Source organism: Dermochelys coriacea, chromosome 1 (assembly GCF_009764565.3).
Source record: "Dermochelys coriacea isolate rDerCor1 chromosome 1, rDerCor1.pri.v4, whole genome shotgun sequence".
NCBI lineage: Eukaryota > Metazoa > Chordata > Testudines > Dermochelyidae > Dermochelys > Dermochelys coriacea.
Window position 1 is genome coordinate 120,916,842 of NC_050068.2, and position 17,886 is coordinate 120,934,727.

Below are 17,886 nucleotides of genomic sequence, written 5' to 3' on the forward strand. Positions count from 1 at the left end.
GCCGTGTTAGTCTGTATTCGCAAAAAGAAAAGGAGTACTTGTGGCACCTTAGAGACTAACAAATTTATTAGAGCATAAGCTTTCGTGAGCTACAGCTCACTTCATCGGATGCATTTGGTGGAAAAAACAGAGGAGAGATTTATATACACACACACAGAGAACATGAAACAATGGGTTTATCATACACACTGTAAGGAGAGTGATCACTTAAGATAAGCCATCACCAGCAGCGGCGGGGGGGAGGGAAAGGAGGAAAACCTTTCATGGTGACAAGCAAGGTAGGCTAATTCCAGCAGTTAACAAGAATATCAGAGGAACAGTGGGGGGTGGGGTGGGAGGGAGAAATACCATGGGGAAATAGTTTTACTTTGTGTAATGACTCATCCATTCCCAGTCTCTATTCAAGCCTAAATTAATTGTATCCAGTTTGCAAATTAATTCCAATTCAGCAGTCTCTCGTTGGAGTCTGTTTTTGAAGCTTTTCTGTTGAAGGATAGCCACTCTTAGGTCTGTGATCGAGTGACCAGAGAGATTGAAATGTTCTCCAACTGGTTTTTGAATGTTATAATTCTTGACGTCTGATTTGTGTCCATTCATTCTTTTACGTAGAGACTGTCCAGTTTGGCCAATGTACATGGCAGAGGGGCTTTGCTAGCACATGATGGCATATATCACATTGGTAGATGCGCAGGTGAACGAGCCTCTGATAGTGTGGCTGATGTGATTAGGCCCTCTGATGGTATCCCCTGAATAGATATGTAGACAGAGTTGGCAACGGGCTTTGTTGCAAGGATAGGTTCCTGGGTTAGTGGTTCTGTTGTGTGGTGTGTGGTTGCTGGTGAGGATTTGCTTCAGATTGGGGGGCTGTCTGTAAGCAAGGACTGGACTGTCTCCCAAGATCTGTGAGAGTGATGGCTCGTCCTTCAGGATAGGTTGTAGATCCTTGATGATGCGTTGGAGAGGTTTTAGTTGGGGGCTGAAGGTGATGGCTAGTGGCGTTCTGTTGTTTTCTTTGTTGGGCCTGTCCTGTAGTAGGTGACTTCTGGGTACTCTTCTGGCTCTGTCAATCTGTTTCTTCACTTCAGCAGGTGGGTATTGTAGTTGTAGGAATGCATGATAGAGATCTTGTAGGTGTTTGTCTCTGTCTGAGGGGTTGGAGCAAATGCGGTTATATCGTAGCGCTTGGCTGTAGACAATGGATTGAGTGGTATGATCTGGATGAAAGCTAGAGGCATGTAGGTAGGAATAGCGGTCAGTAGGTTTCCGATATAGGGTGGTGTTTATGTGACCATCGCTTATTAGCACCGTAGTGTCCAGGAAGTGGATCTCTTGTGTGGACTGGTCCAGGCTGAGGTTGATGGTGGGATGGAAATTGTTGAAATCATGGTGGAATTCCTCAAGAGCTTCTTTTCCATGGGTCCAGATGATGAAGATGTCATCAATGTAGCGCAAGTAGAGTAGGGGCATTAGGGGACGAGAGCTGAGGAAGCGTTGTTCTAAGTCAGCCATAAAAATGTTGGCATACTGTGGGGCCATGCGGGTACCCATCGCAGTGCCGCTGATTTGAAGGTATACATTGTCACCAAATGTGAAATAGTTATGGGTCAGGACAAAGTCACAAAGTTCAGCCACCAGGTTAGCCGTGACAGTATCGGGGATACTGTTCCTGACGGCTTGTAGTCCATCTTTGTGTGGAATGGTGGTGTAGAGGGCTTCTGCATCCATAGTGGCTAGGATGGTGTTTTTAGGAAGATCACCAATGGACTGTAGTTTCCTCAGGAAGTCAGTGGTAAGTAATTGATCTTTAAATATTCAGGGTAAATAGGCCAAATCCCCTGAGATGGGATATTAGATGGATGGGATCTGAGTTACTATAGAAAATTCTTTCCTGGGTATCTGGCTGGTGAATCTTGCCCATATGCTCAGGGTTTAGCTGATTGCCATATTTGGCGTCGGGAAGGAATTTTCCTCCAGGGCAGATTGGAGAGGCCCTGGAGGTTTTTCGCCTTCCTCTGTAGCATGGAGCATGGTTGACTTGAGGGAGGCTTCTCTGCTCCTTCAAGTCTTTGAACCATGATTTAAGGACTTCAATAGCTCAGACATGGGTGAGGTTTTTCATAGGAGTGGGTGGGTGAGATTCTGTGGCCTGCGCTGTGCAGGAGGTCGGACTAGATGATCAGAATGGTCCCTTCTGACCTTAGTATCTATGAATCTATAAGTTTCTAAACTGCCCCTGGTCCCACACTGAAATAACTATAAATAAAAATGACATTGTCTCACTAAATATTTTGCAGCAGTGCAAAGCTTTATATTATTTATGCTCTGATATGTCTATAGCTATTTTTAATAATCTAGAGTAAAAATGCTAAATATTCTGCACTTGCAATGGACTATATCAAGTTTATTTTTACTAAATGTTCTGATTTTCAAAAGACCTAGTGATTTTAGATGCCACAAATTCCCAACTTATGGAGATGTCTTAAAAGGGCTTGGCTTTCAGAGGGTGGGTACTCAGCACTCTGAAAAACCATGGCCCTTCTCAAGGTGATTCAAGCTGGACAGCCCAAAATTGAGTATTCCCAGATCTCTAGTCACTTTTTCAAATCTTGGCCTATCATTTTAGTTAATATTTTATAGACAATATTGATAAGAAAGTTATGGGGAAAGTTACAACTCATTTTAACAATTGGCAAAAAAGAAACAACAAGAAAAAAAACCCACTTCTGTTACTCGGATTCTACTCTAAAACAAATTGGAAATCATTAGGATGAAATGCTGGTTTTGGATATGCAAGGTGCCCATTGAACTCAGTGGGAACAAAGAGCATAATAATAGTTTGACCCTCAACTTTCATCTTTAAAAAGGGTATCAACAGATGGAAAAAGACACAATTAAGGGTATTAAAATAACACAGAAATTTTGGTAAAATACATTTAAGGTTGCCAAGAAAAATTCCAGAACTTATGTATTACACACAACCAAAACAAAACCCAAACATTACAAACTATGGAATTCAAAAGCAATAGCTAAAGAAATGTTTTGCAAACAAACCTTTACACCAAATTCTCAGACAGAGACCAATACACACACACACACACTCTAACCAGAACCCAAACAAACTTACCCCTGCCACTCTATTTTTGTTAAAATTTTTGATGCCAGTAACAATTCCATTGAAGTCAATGGTAGTCTTTTCTTTGACTTGTCCTTTGAATTTGGACTTTATATAATTTTTAATATTATAAGTTTGGATACTTAAGTATGGTGGGTTAATATTGTATATTATGAGTCCCTGTTTTCATCTAATAGAGCTAGGTGAATGGTATTGTACTAGTTATGTTTACTCCGTGTTCATATATTACCTTGGCAAGAAAGTATGTGCCAAATTCTGCCACCCTTAGTCATGATGAGTTGATTTCAAAGATACTACTTTTGAAGTAGGGTACTACTCATTGCTACTGAAGGTGACAGAGCCTGACCCAATAGTTGTCTGATTTGGTCTTGTAATGGTATATAGTTGATTGTTATTAAAAGATTACTATTTGGATGTGCTTATGTACTAAGCTGATGTTTCCTACCAAAAAACCCCCAACAACACATAGAAACAAACACTTTACATAGAAAAGAAGTAGCTACATGAATCAAGAGACAGAAGATATACATTTCTGAATTTTTAAAGCAAAGCATGTGACTCTTAGGATAGAGTTTGGTCCTTAACTTTTATTTTTAAAGAGGACTTACCTATGGCTGAAAATAGACACATGACTATAAGTATGAGGACACACCAAAGGACATCAGTATTCATCTGTCTTTCAAGCTTACTGCGCTTGTAACGTGGTCCACTGTTATTTAAAAAAGCTTTTGTCTCATGCCCTGCAGAAGCAATTACATTAAACAATATAGATATTTGTTGATAGTCTAAGGAAGTATCAAGTGAACATGTAAAGTCAAAGAGAAAAGCTGTCTTTTACCTGCATAGATTACTATCCCTGTAACCTCTTCTGTGTTCCTAACAGTACATCCACGCAACAAAAGGTTTTCTTTATATAGTGCATCCTTTTTCCCACTTGTATGTACACTGCAAAAGATTTAATAACAGAACTCGACACAGAGAATCAAAACTTTCAGTTACTGAATCACATCCCCACTGAGTAAAACAAATCAGCGGATTATCCCCAAAGCTTAAATAGTCAGATCCCCATACACTTGTCTGAAGACAAAGAACTCTGGGATTCACAAGCAGTCTTGACACCACAGATATTCCATGGAGGATATATTTGGGTCCAATGAAAGGGAAGCGAAGGATGTATGTGCACAAGTGAGAGCAAGATGACTGCACTACGTATTTTTTACTGACTGCTCTATAAAGAATAAATGGCATGTACTTTATAATTATATAAGTTCAAATTGTGGCTGTACTCCTGAGTTGAGTTTTGCACTTAGAGTACTATAAAGATTATTTTTGAAGAGTTCTACAAAATATTTGTATAAGTATCCTGTATCGTTCTGGGTTTTTTTTATTTTCTTACCAGTGAATTTTTCTTTTCCCCTTTCCAATTCTCAATCTCTTGAATTCCCTAGGTCCTTTTGGCCAGTTCTGTCTCTGGGAACTCTGTGATCCCTTTTTCCTTGCTCTTCTCCATTCCCTCCACAGCCTACTCACCCTTACTCTCTTTGGCCCCCTCACTCTGATCTCCTTACTGCCTGCTAAACAGGATCAAATTAAGAATTCTTGGGGTTCTAGGCACAGAATATCCTGAAGCCCCACCCTGTTATAAAATACTTAAACTTTCCTGAGATGATTAAAAACATGTCATTTAAAGAATTAACAGCTTACGGGAACAACACAAGCATCATAGTCAGACATTAACAATTATAAGTTTAGCTAAAAATTAAAAATTCATAGCTAACAGGATCCCAGAAAACACGGCTGGCTTGATATTGTACATGAATTTAGAAATTAAATGCCCTAGCTATTCCATGCAAGCACTGACAGAGAAAAAAGATAATGAATTCACTATAGGGGAGCAGAGGTGTGTGAGGTAATTGGTTATTGTAGCAACTTCTGCTGGTGAAAGAGACAAGCTTTTAAACAACTTAGAGCTCTTCTTCAGTTGAACAGCCAAGAATCAATAATCTCTGGCTCATGTCAGCATTTGTGGAAAATAGTTTTCTATCAAATATGTGCATCTGAGCAATTGTTAACACTGCTGACTCCAATTACATTTAGGGAATGTGCAGCACATAGTCCTTTGGTGGGTTTTCTGTGACAGATGGGCCTCCAGACTATTGTAACGATCAGTTGTATCACTAGCATTATCATACAATTGCCCACAGCTGTTAGACACATCCAAACCTAGGTTATTTATCATAGCCAGCACAGCTTTAGCCAGGTTTGCTCCTGTGTGGTTCTCAAGTGGCCGAAACCCAATTATCTGGCCCTCTGAATGAGAAATCAGAAAATGAATGTGAGCTGGTCTACAAGCGCTACATCAGGTGGTGAATCAACAATTACAGAGAAATACTTGGCTTGCTGCAATTCTCTTACTATGGTGGTTTTAATTTTCTTTCTCATCAATTCAATGAATTTGTCACCTACAGTTGAGGGCAGGTAGGATGGCTTTCCTCTTCTGTCCAAATTTAGCAAGGTGGTCAGCCAGACATGGATCAAACGGCAATATTAACTCAAAAATCCCCAAATCTCTTCCATAGCTTTTGGATCCTAATACTTCATCCTGACCACGGAAGCCAAGCCCACAAGAACTTAAACTTTGTAACTGCCACCACACTCTGAAGAATGTCTCTTCAGTACTACTGTTCTGAACTGATTTGGCATGACATAGCAGAATCAACCCTACCATACTGTGTTTTTTAAAGTTTTAACCAAGCTAGCACACAGGTTCAGTGTTCTGTACCCCTCTCATGTTTGAAAGTTGCTTCGGATGTTTCCCATTCCCAAATCCTTTTGTAAAAGCATACAATGCTCTCGAGAAAAGCTTAATTGCAAAGCAGTAAACATTTCTAGTAGATGGAGAGTAAATAATCCAATATCATGCAACAACTTCACCACCAAAGAGACAAAATGAAAAAAGTTCTTCAGTGAACACTCTTTTCTTCTCTGCAATGACCTGCACAGAAATCAGGAAGTTTTCTACATCTGCATTTGTATGCACGGATGTACCTCTAGCAATCCCAAACAGTCTGTTATTTTCATTGAGTTTTCTCCACAGCGTGGGATATGTGGAAATCTGGATGTTCTTTGTATCCAGGTAAATATAATAAGTTTAAGATATTTCAAATTAACCACTAAGTGGTAATAATAGCAGCCTCTAAAAACAACTGACCACTGAAACCAAACAGAAAAAAAAGTGGGGCATCAGGATATATGAGAAACAGTTAGTAAACAAAATAACATCTATCCTAGCTGAGTACTTATTGTTTGTTATTTGTGTACTGACAAAACCTGCAATTACATCAGAGAAACAGGGGGAAAATGCTTGGGAGAATGGATTGCCACAAGGGAAATATTAAGAATAAAAAAATAACTTCTTACATCAGTAGCACTGTAACATTGCTTAGGGGGTGGGGGGGGGGAAGAAAAGTCAAATAACTTTTATAGACCTGCTGTGTATGAATGAAATTCCACATAACAGACTCCAGTATCTTAATGCTGCAGAGCAGATGGTGAAGGAAAATTGGAAATATTTTAACTACTGTGCATTCATATAAATAGCACTGAAAGTAGAATTCTTAATTTTTCAAAACAATTTGGAATGCAAAGCTAATAAATAAAGAGAAATTTTGAGAAACTGAATGCACTAGAATAAAACTAATATCTAACTACTGTTGCAGCCTCAAACTTTATTTTTATGTTTATTTTTCTATATGTTATTTTGTGTAGTAGATTTTGCTACCCTAAAGTATGGTACAGTTTAACACCGTGTATTGCCAATCCTGAGCATTTAAAAAAAACATGAACTAGGCCCCCCAAATCATGAAATTGGCTAAAACATCGTGATTTTTTTCATTTAAAAATTGGGTTCTTTTTATTTGTCTTTGGTTCATGAGCCTTTAAGATGCACTTGTGTCATGTGTTCATGCTTTTCTTCACAACCTTGAGTGCTAGAAACTTGTGCTTTTTAAAAACAAATGCTGAAGATTCTAAACCTTATCACATGGCTTTAGGAGCTGTGGCTTTAAGAACCACACCAAATATCATGAGACTAGCAGTAAAATCACCAGAATTGGCAACACTTAATCTGTGAAAACCCTGAGACCACTCTCAGAGTAAGGGGCTGCTCAGAGCATTACACAGAAAAAAAGAAAACACACTCCCTCCCTCAAAGAGTTTGCAATCTGATTTAGATGACCAGGTGAGAGAAAGAACCATGGTATTGCCAAGTGTTTAGCAGTGGGAAGGTGTGGATTTTAGATATGTTATAGCTACAGCAGTAACAATATCTGGCAAGAGATCAGAACGGAGGAAAGAAGGAAAAGAAACTGGTAAGATTACCCCGAGTTTGCAACTTTGAAGCACAAATGGTTTCTGACACTCTAGTAGAGAATTCCCCTCAGCAGTTCTAAGATAGCAGAACATGTTTTGATTTTATTGATTTCTGATTTACAAAAATTCTGCTTTTGACCTCTCTCATCACTGTCCCATCCCTTGATCATGGACTTCCTAAGTTTGTGCTCAGCACAATTAGCAGCAATCATTTACTGCCAGCTTGGAAGTCTAAGTATTTGGGATGTATAAAAGATTTATACACTCAAGGGAGAATAATTTGTTAAATTATCCACAATGGACTGCAGTAATCCTACTATTCTGAGTACTTCTCTGCTTTTTAAGACCAAATCCTCCTGCAGCTTGACTCTGAATTACCAGGATATTAGCTTAAGTTTCCAGTAAAGTGTTCAAATTGTAGTTAACTTCCCTGTTAATAAGTGGACTTGGTTTTCACAAATCTACTGGAGAAATAATAGCTCTGGTTTGTGATTTTATATCCCACACAAATTCTTTACAGATGTTAATGACAGCGCACTGCAATATATATACACTGTTCACTACAAACTTGTATATACAGTTATAACTAGGGCCCTACCAAGTTCCGTGGCTATGGTCATAGGATTTTAAAAATTGTACATTTCATGATTGCAGCTATTTAAATCTGAAATGTCAGGTGTTGTAATTGTAGGAGCTGGCGGGGGGGGGGTAATCGCAAGGTCATTGTGGGGGGGTGGGATTGTTGTACTGCTACTCTTACTTCTGTGCTGCTGCTGGCGGTGGCACTGCCTTCAGAGGTGGACGGCTGGAGAGCGGCGGCTGCTGACCGGGAGCCCAGCTCTGAAGGCAGAGCCGCCGCCAGCAGCAGCGCAGAAGTAAGGGTAGCGTGGTATGGTATTGTCACTCTTACTTCTGTGCTGCTGCCGGCAGGGTGCTGCCTTCAGAACCGGGCACCTGGCCAACAGTCACCACTCTCCAGCTGCCCAGCTCTTAAGTCAGCACAGAAGTAAGCGTGGCAATATCCAACTTCCCTTAAAATAACCTTGTGATCCCCCTGCAAATCCCTTTTGGGTCAGAACCCCCAATTTGAGAAATGCTGGTTTTCCCCATGAAATCTGTATAGAATAGGGCAGTGGTGGGCATCATGGTAATCCGTGGGCCGCAAGACCGTTAGTTTACATTGACCACCCGCAGGCACGGCCGCCCACAGCACCCAGTGGCCGCGGTTTGCCATTCCTATTGGCTGGAAATGGTGAACTGCAGCCATTGGGAGCTCTGGGCTGCCGTGCCTGAGGATGGTCAATGTAAATAAACGGTCTCATGGCCTGTCAGTGGATTACCCTGATGGGCCGCATGTGGCCCGTGGGCTGCAGATTGCCCACCACTGTAATAGGGTAAAAGCATACAAAAGACGAGATTTCATGGTGGGAGACCAGATTTCATGGTCTGTGATGCATTTTCAGACAACTAACAGAAATTCCAGATCACAGTCCCTGGTTCTCATACGGCAATTCAATCACCTTGACATCTGTTAGGAGAGCAATACAGCAGTGCACAGACAATCCAAAAAGTTTTTGGAGAGTGTTGGGGACAACTTTCTGGTACAAGTGCTGGAGGAAGCAACTAGGGCCATGCTCCTCTTAACCTGCTACTCACAAACAGGGAAGAATTGGTAGGGGAAATAGAAGTGGGTGGCAACCTGGGCAGCAGTGACCATGAGATGGTCGAGTTCGGGATCCTGACAAAAAGAAGAAAGGAGAGCAGCAGAATATGGACTCTGGACTTCAGAAAAGCAGAGTTTAACTCCCTCAGGAAACTGTTGGGCAGGATCCCCTGGGAGGCTAATATGAGGGGGAAAGGAGTCCAGGAGAGCTGGCTGTATTTTAAAGAAGTCTTATTGAGGGGACAGGAACAAACCATCCGATGTGCAGAAGGAATAGCAAATATGGCAGGTGACCAGCTTGGCTTAACAGAGAAATCTTCGGTGAGCTTAAACCCAAAAAGGAAGCTTACAAGAAGTCGAAACTTGGACAAATGACTTGGGAGGAGTAAAAAAATACTGCTTGAGTGTGGAGGGGTGTAATCAGGAACGCCAAAGCACAATTGGAATTGCAGCTAGCAAGGGATGTAAAGGGTAACAAGAAGGGTTTCTACAGATATATTAGCAACAAGTCGAAGGTCAGGGAAAGTGTGGGACCCATACCGAATGGGGGAGGCAACCTAGTGACAGACAATGTGGAAAAAGCTGAAATACTCAATGCTGTTTTTGCCTCTGTCTTCACAGACACCGTCAGCTCCCAGTCTGCTGCACTGGGCAGCACAGTATGGGGAGAAAGGGAGCAATCCTCGGTGGTGAAAGAATAGGTTAAGGACTAGTTAGAAAAGCTGGACATGCACAAGTCCATGGGTCCGGATCTGATGCATCCGATAGTGCTGAAGGAGTTGGCTGATGTGATTGCAGAGCCATTGGCCATTATTTTTGAAAACTCGTGGCGATCGGGGGAGGTCCCGCATGATTGGAAAAAGGCAAATATAGTGCCCATCTTTAAAAAAAGGAAGAAGGAGAATCCAGAGAACTAGAGACTGGTGAGTCTCACCTCAGTCCCTGGAAAAATCATGGAGCAGGTCCTCAAGGAATCCATTTCGAAGAACTTGGAGGAGAGGAAGGTGATCAGGAGCAGTAATCACGTATTCAACAAGGGTAAGGCATGCCTGACCAACCTGACTGCCTTCTATGATGAGATAATTGGCTCTGTGGAAATGGGGAAAGTGGTGGATGAGATATACCTTGACTTTAGCAAAGTTTTGATACGGTCTCCCACGGTATTCTTGCCAACAAGTTAAAGAAGTGTGGATTGCATGAATGGACTATAGGTGGATAGAAATCTGGCTAGATCATCGGGCTCAATGGGTAGTGATCAACGGCTCGATGTCTAGTTAGCAGCCAATATCAAGCAGAGTGCCCCGGGGGTCGGTCCTGGGGCTGGTTTTGTTCAACATCTTCATTCTGGATGATGAGATGGATTGCACCCTCAGCAAGTTGGCAGATGGTACTAAACTGGGGGGAGAGATAGACAAGCTGGATGGTAGGGATAGGGTTCAGAGTGACCTAGACAATTTGGAGGATTGGACCAAAAGAAATCTGATGAGGTTCAACAAGGACAAGTGCAGAGTCCTGCACTTAGGACGGAAGAATCCCATGCACTGCTAGAGCCTGGGGACTGACTGGCTAAGTGGCAGTTCTGCAGAAAAGGTTCTGGGGATTACAGTGGACGAGAAACTGGATATGAGTCAACAATGTGTCCTTGTTGCCAAGAAGGCTAATGGCATATTGGGCTGCATTAGTCGGAGCATTGCCAGCAGATCAAAGGAAGTGATTATCCCCTCTATTCAGCACTGGTGAGGCCACATCTGGAGTATTGAATCCTATGGCAACTTTTCCCCATCTGACTCATCGCTAAACAAATAGCATTTGCTACTAATTTGCATTTGTACATAACAAAGTAAATCACAGTCATCCACTGGTGTTCTACATACTCTTAGAAAATGACATGGAGGAAACTAATCCATGGGAGAGAGGAGCTGGGGGAAATACAACAAATTAATTTTCCTCCACTTTTCCCCACCCCATCCTACAAATGATCCACTCACTAGGTATATAGAAAAATGATGAGCTATTTGGACATGGAAATTTAAGGAAAGAAAATTACAAACTAGGGGATGTGTATGGAAAAAATTCAAAACCAGCGCTCTGTAAATTAGACAGGTCTGAGAACTAGCCTTCCCAAGCGAAACACAAATGCTGTGTTTGCTGTGTGTGTCCACTGGGGAGATGGCTGAGCTCCCGTTTCTGTCTTTGCAGGGTTGAACCTTTAACCTGGCACTGGTTCAGCACTGAATTTTCTCCTTCCTGGGACTCATTCCACTATGATTTTTGAGGGAAAGAAGGAAACTTTTCTCTGTATTTTTTTTTAAATGGTGACTTTTTGAAGCTGCTCAGAAATTTGGAATGTTAGAACTAGACTGCAGGAAAATGGATTAGTGAGCAGAGTGTAGGTGAGATGGTCAAAAGTGCTTGATAAATACAATATGTTTCATGGGTCTGCAATTTTTCACATGGACATCATCCCAAAATATGTGGCATATAAACATCTAGTGAACAGGCACATACCTAGTATGAGAAATGGCTACACTAGCTGCATTTAATTATTGTTTCAGTACATAATTGAGAAGGTATTTGCATGGAAAAAGTCTTGTTTAACAGAGCCTGTCTCCAACTAACTTCTGCTTTTTTCTGTTTGTTTGCCTTGTATCCCATTTGCTAGAGTGGGATCAATAGGGTGATGTATCAATACTGTATCAACACACACACAAAAAGATAGAAAATGCTTCCTCTCGCTTCCTACCCCATGTTTTTCAGATATCCTGAAAAATATATTGAGGGGTTGTCATTGTTTTCTCAGTAGTTGAAAGGCTATAAACAAATATCCAGCAATCCTGTAAAATGTCTGCATGCTTGTGATTCCTGCTGCTACTGCCAGATGAAGCATTCAGTGTGAAATTAAAATCTCTCTGAATTCGTCTGTTTTTAAAATATGAAGATCTTCCACAACCGTGCAGTGTTTATTGTTGCTTTTTGTTGTTATTTTTGTTTTTTACAAAACTGTTTGTATTGATAAAGATTTCTAAACTGGGCAGGGAAGGGTTTGCATTATCTGGGTCTGAATACTTTGAGAAGCTTTTAATAGTATATTTCTAATTTTGAACTGGAATTGATTACATGGTAGAAGTCAAACGGATGAAGTCACTTGGTATGTTTTCCGAATCTTTGACTCGCTGAGCCTAACCCTTGTAGTCAGGAGGATTAGCACAAGTCAGTTTGACTTATTTACCAGTGAGAGTGTCTGGATAGTGTGTGTGCCTTCTAATTCATCCAAAAGAAAAAAAATATAGGAAAATCATTTAAATTACTTTTTACTTTTAATTTACTTTTTACAAAATTACTTTTCCATTGGCTTGAACCTTGAGCTTTCCCTGGCAATTACTCACCAGGGCATATGGGGGTCTGCTTGCCTCAAGGGCCTTTAAAGCAGATTCCCAGATGTTGTATGCAGGGGAGCACTACCACCAGAGACCATGCTGACTTTGGGAGGGGAGGCAGTGGCCTTCTCTTTGAAAACAATAGAGAGGAGAGTGGGCCTCTGGAGGGGAGTAGCAGACCACCAGTTTATTCCACACAAGATGATAACAACAGATAAAGGGGATGGGGATTTGCTCAGAGGAAAATGTGTGGCAGGTTCTGCTGGGGAAGGTTGATTGCAGCAGGCCACTGAGAAAGAGGCATCAAAATTTTATTCTGAAATGCACTTCTAACTTTTGGATGTCCCCCTATCACTAGCTTTACATTTATTTATTTTTTATGATGGCAAAACTGATTTGCACCATGGTTTTAGATACATTTGTATGTTGCGCGTTTACAACACTCTCTTATACATACATGAGATTACCAACTCTCACCAGGGCCGGCTCCAGACACCAGCTTTCCAAGCAGGTGCTTGGGGCGGCAGCCTATGTCCCGTGGCAGCAATTCGGTGGCAGCTCCACTGCTCTTCCCGCTGCGGTGGCTTTTGGGTAGCAGCTCCACCGATCTTCTGGGTGAGGCAGCAGTTCGGCGGCAAAATTGATAGAGCCGCCCCTGACTCTCACTATAGTTGGTGTTTCTTAAAGCCCCAGGCTTCTGGAGTCATGTGATTATGTGAGGTTTTCAGCTTTTATTTAAAATTTAAAAATAATTCTAGCCCTTATAGTTCCAGAGCAAAGCTGTAAAACCAGAAAGCACATATTGCCCCCATGTATTTTTAAAACAAAATCTCAGTATTTTTAGGCAAATTTCATGATTTCTGGGGCCCGAGTCATGATTTTTGAATGCTTGCAGTTAGCAATACTGTAAATTGTTTGACTATGCTGGGTTTTGAATTTTTTTTATTTTATTCTTCTCACAACACTACAAGGAGGACAAGAACTATTTAAAGGGTGGGGGGAATGAGGAAATGAGTTTGGGATCCACAGATGAGTAGAAATTGTGGCCATGATTAAATCAAGTTGTTGAGTGGAGTCGATCATTTGCTTGCCCACTCAACATGCACTGGGTATGTTCAGTGCAGTTTATGACTGTGAGTAAAAAGGTCAGTTTCAGTAATGCTTCTCATCTGCAACACTGAGAAAGCTGGGGGCCAGGCCTGCTGCAATGTATTTTATTGTACTTTTTAATGGCTCATTGTGCCAACTAGTATGCTGATCTGCATACAGTGTACTGACCACCAGTATTGGTAATAAACTGGCATTTTGCTAGGGAACAGGCCAGCTTACTTGTTGCTGAATGTGCTGCTACGTGCAGAATTGTTAGTGTTTTAAAATATGAGTGAAGACTTTCTGGCATACAGCTTACTAGACATCTTTCATCACTGGAGTCTTGGTATCTAGAAGCCTCAGCAGTGCCTGCACTGGGATGTGAGGTCTCCTTGCTCCTTGGTCTTGGTGGTGATTTTTCACTTCTCTTGGACTGTCTCTCAGGGGCATGGGGTCTTTAAGTTAAGTCGGAGTGCCTGAAGTTGCTCCATGGTCCTGGCTTATCAAAGCTGGAAATGAGGGAGTCATTTGGAGTGATCTGAGTGGCTGAGCCTGAGGTACAGGGGGTGAATCGGACCCCCACGGGTCCCAGTGAGCACTCCATGAGGAGCAGTTTCAGTCCGTCTTCTTTCAGCTTCCTAGATCTGCTCTTGAAGCTGGAGCAAACCTTATATTGCTGTAGGATGTGAGGTTCTCCAAGGCGGTGGAGGCAGCTGGAATGCCCATCACTGAGGGGGAAAGACCTGTGGCAGGTCTGGCAGGGCTTTAATCTTGGGGTTTTTGGCATAACCTGCTAGGAAAGGCTGCAAGCAAACAGGGGCCAAAGGCAAGGAGGCCCTCACCTCAAAGAAAAACTAGAGGGGAATCCGCCCCCCCCAAACTGTACTATATAAAAATACTCAAACTAAAAAACAAACAATAAGTAAGTAATACCAGCTCTCATCTTAACATGAACTGTATGTCTTGTGCTACTAGTACAGGGCCGCATTCTCAGCTGGTTTAAACTGATGTAGCTGCAAAGGAGCTATGCTGATTTGCACAAGCTGAAAATCTGTTCCATGGCATTTATAATGCTTCAGATAATGTATGAAGGAGTGTCCATCCTGAACTCATACTCTTTGAAGCTAGGGTGGATAAACAGATTATGAAATCGGGTGAGGGGTGTGGGGAGTCTTATCTATTACTTCCCTACTTCAGGCATTTATAGCCATGGTGTTAGCTGACCAATACTGACAAATACATTCATCTTCAGGAATGGAAGTGAGAGACTTCTAACTCCATTTGAATGGAGAGGCAGGAGTTTTGAATGACTGCCCCAAGACATGGAGTATTCAACAAATAGATGCACCTTACAAAAGAGAACAATTTTAGTAGTTACTCTTGATAAGCAAGAGAAAGCATTCCAAAGTTAAGAAATGCCAGAATTAAAGTTGCCTGTGCAACCTTAATTCATCTCTCTTGTGTGTATGCATTGTGATACAGTCTTGGATTACATGATCACATACTATTTTTTCGGTAGAACTGATACCTCTGTAAGTGCACAAGGTGGTCCTGCTCTGGGGATGAATCAGGGTTGTGTTGTGAAGGAGACTGTTGTCTGTAGGATTCCTGACTCATTTGGTTCAGAAGTTGGAAGCTGTGTAGGGAATGAGGTAGGGAAATAGAAGAAGAGAGCCTGGAAGTCAATTGGGTCTTATAGAGAAGCGACTGCAGACTGAAGGTAATTATATGAAATACTCACATGTAACCTCGAAACCTACTTAAGTCATTGTTTGGCTTCTCACATTCAATGGCACTGGTGAACTTCAAGGGGTCAAATTCAGAGTCCTGGAATCATAAAAGTGTTAAATATTTAATTTTTTCATTAAGACTTTAATTTAGAAGCATACTTTTTTATTTTTATTTTTATTTGCACAACATCCATAATATATTAAGAGTGGGCTTTTTAAAAGCACCTCAATAAAAATGACTTTTCAGCACTAGTGTCACTGAAAATCAATGAGACTTGTGCTTCAAAATTCCTTGGGTGCTTTAGAAAGTCTCCCATTAAAAGGATGGATTTCCCACCCCCCCAAAGTAAAAGAACACTAGTCTCAAAGGCATGAAATAAACAAAAAGTCAGACGGAGGAGCACATGTATTTTGGGTTGGAGAGGAAAGATCAAATTGGTCTGAGTAGGCTGAGAATATTCAACGTATCATTACTAGGTTTCAAATACTTCAAATTTAAACAAAGCAACTACAAGTCTGGAACACTATAAGACAATATATTGTGAATTAGGAAAAAGTTAATATGAACTTTCTGAAATGTAAGCAATATTTCTTAATTGCTTTATACCAGCTGAGATATATTAATCCAATAGAGTAATTAGACACCTATAATAGGATCCTTTTTTCTCCTAGTTAGCATTCAAAACTCTACTTGATACTCTGGCTAATGAGGCTGAAGTTGGTATGTGGTCATTGGACATTTACCAACAGCTACCCAACTATAGTGTTGGAGACAGAATGTTCTATCATAGAGCAATTATTTCATTTAATTAATGAAATGAGATGTTTCCTGTGGATAAGGTATTAAACACATGGTGGATTGAGTTACATCAAAGTGATTTAAATAACCTATCTCAATAATTTAAATCAGCAAGCAGCTTGATTTAAATAATTGATTTTAATCTTGTTTTGCATTTGTAGTTTTTATTTATTTTCCTAAAGAAAAGTTCATTCTCATTGGTTGCCAACCATTATAACATGTTGATTTACAACCAAATTCAGCTTTTACATGGGCTTGGAAAGATAATATTTTATCGGTATACATCAGTAATGTCAATTTCACCGTACCAATGAAAATCTATTTCTACTGATAACAATCACAATTTACAGAGAGGCAAAATAAGAAAAATGCTGCTTGAGAACTTATTAGATTTAATTTAGGGATATTTACTTTGTGACATATTCACATATGATAGTGTTTTAATGGTTATAAAGCTTTAACTTTTGAACATTTGTCATTAAATAATTATTGTCCAACGCCCCTACCCATAATTTATTAGTTAAGTAAAACTACCTTAAATGTGTCAGATACAAGGGAAAAAAAGTTTAACAAAACACGTTTTGCATTTAAAACTAACATTTCTTAAACAAAGGAAATTATTTATTAGGGCTATAATTGACTATAAATAGTGAATGTGGACTGTTTCTGGTCAACAAGGGCTAGATTTTTCAAAAATATGTAGGTGTCTAAAGATGCAGATTAAGTGCCTCATGAGATTTTCAAAAGTGTGAAAGTATGACATCTTGTGAAGACTGTTACATTTGTGAGAAGCAAGAGAAGAAGCAGGGCTGAGAAGATAGGGTTGAGGACTATAGTGGCATCTCAGACAGATGACCACAGAATTAGGTGACAGTCACATTTGTATACAGAATTCAACTTCCAATCAAGAAAAACAAATAAGTAACATGAACAATGTGTAACTGTGAGCTGCCAGGAAGCTGCTAGTTCACATATTCCTATAAAGCAAGCATCAAAGAACCTAAGACACAATAGGTGATTTGGGCACATATTGGGAGCCAGGTAGCCAAAATATACAGGCTGAGGAGAACTGTTAGTATTATCTCAAACAGATTGGGCTTTTGAATTTTTTAAGTGTAGTTCATTATGAAAAGTGACTGTAAAATAGCATTATTGGATTCCGTAGTTATTGTGAATCAATGACTTGTACATCAAATTGGTCAGTTTATGAGTAAAAGAGCGAGACTCTTACATTCACCTGGAATCTAACAGTTAAATCTTGCCTTCTCTGTCGTATCAGTAGAATAATTGTAATATTTGTCCAGAAGAAAGTAATGCTATGTGATATTGTGGAAAAATGTCGTAACCCCACATTGTAAAATACCCCCTGAATGTTGGGAAATCACAATTGAAGAGTTTGTCCCCTTGGACAAATGTAGGTTTCAATCCAGCTATGTACTAGAGCATCTACTTAATTTTACATCACTTCAGTGGAGCTACTCAGGTGCTTAATTACTTAAAATCACTATGTAATACATTTAAATATTTTTTTAAACATTGTTTTCTGAAGTCAATGGAAAATAAATATTCAGGTCTCAAGATTCCAGGCCAATATAAGATGAGAATACTGCATAAATTACTCATTCAACCCTTTGGCCTTGTGTTCTTCTACTACTCCCTTTAACCACCTTCAGAGTCGCGTACACAACTTTTCAGACAGAACTGAGGGTTCACCAGTGAGAATA

General features: G+C 40.4%; 1 protein-coding gene across 4 annotated transcripts in view; it reads right to left on the reverse strand.

Annotated features, from left to right (window-relative positions):
- The window catches only part of ATP10A (ATPase phospholipid transporting 10A (putative)), a 161,656-nt gene that overhangs the window by 64,560 nt on the left and 79,210 nt on the right, over nt 1-17,886 (reverse strand). For 3 of the 4 annotated variants that reach the window (XM_043492158.1, XM_038413442.2, XM_043492203.1), the window contains exons 3-5: nt 15,375-15,460; nt 3,972-4,078; nt 3,742-3,873 (exon numbers count right to left, since the gene is read on the reverse strand). In XM_043492158.1, the coding sequence (XP_043348093.1) occupies nt 3,742-3,873; nt 3,972-4,078; nt 15,375-15,460 (325 nt within the window). The remainder of the gene's footprint in view (nt 1-3,741; nt 3,874-3,971; nt 4,079-15,374; nt 15,461-17,886) is intronic. The other variant, XM_043492250.1, reaches the window with a different exon arrangement.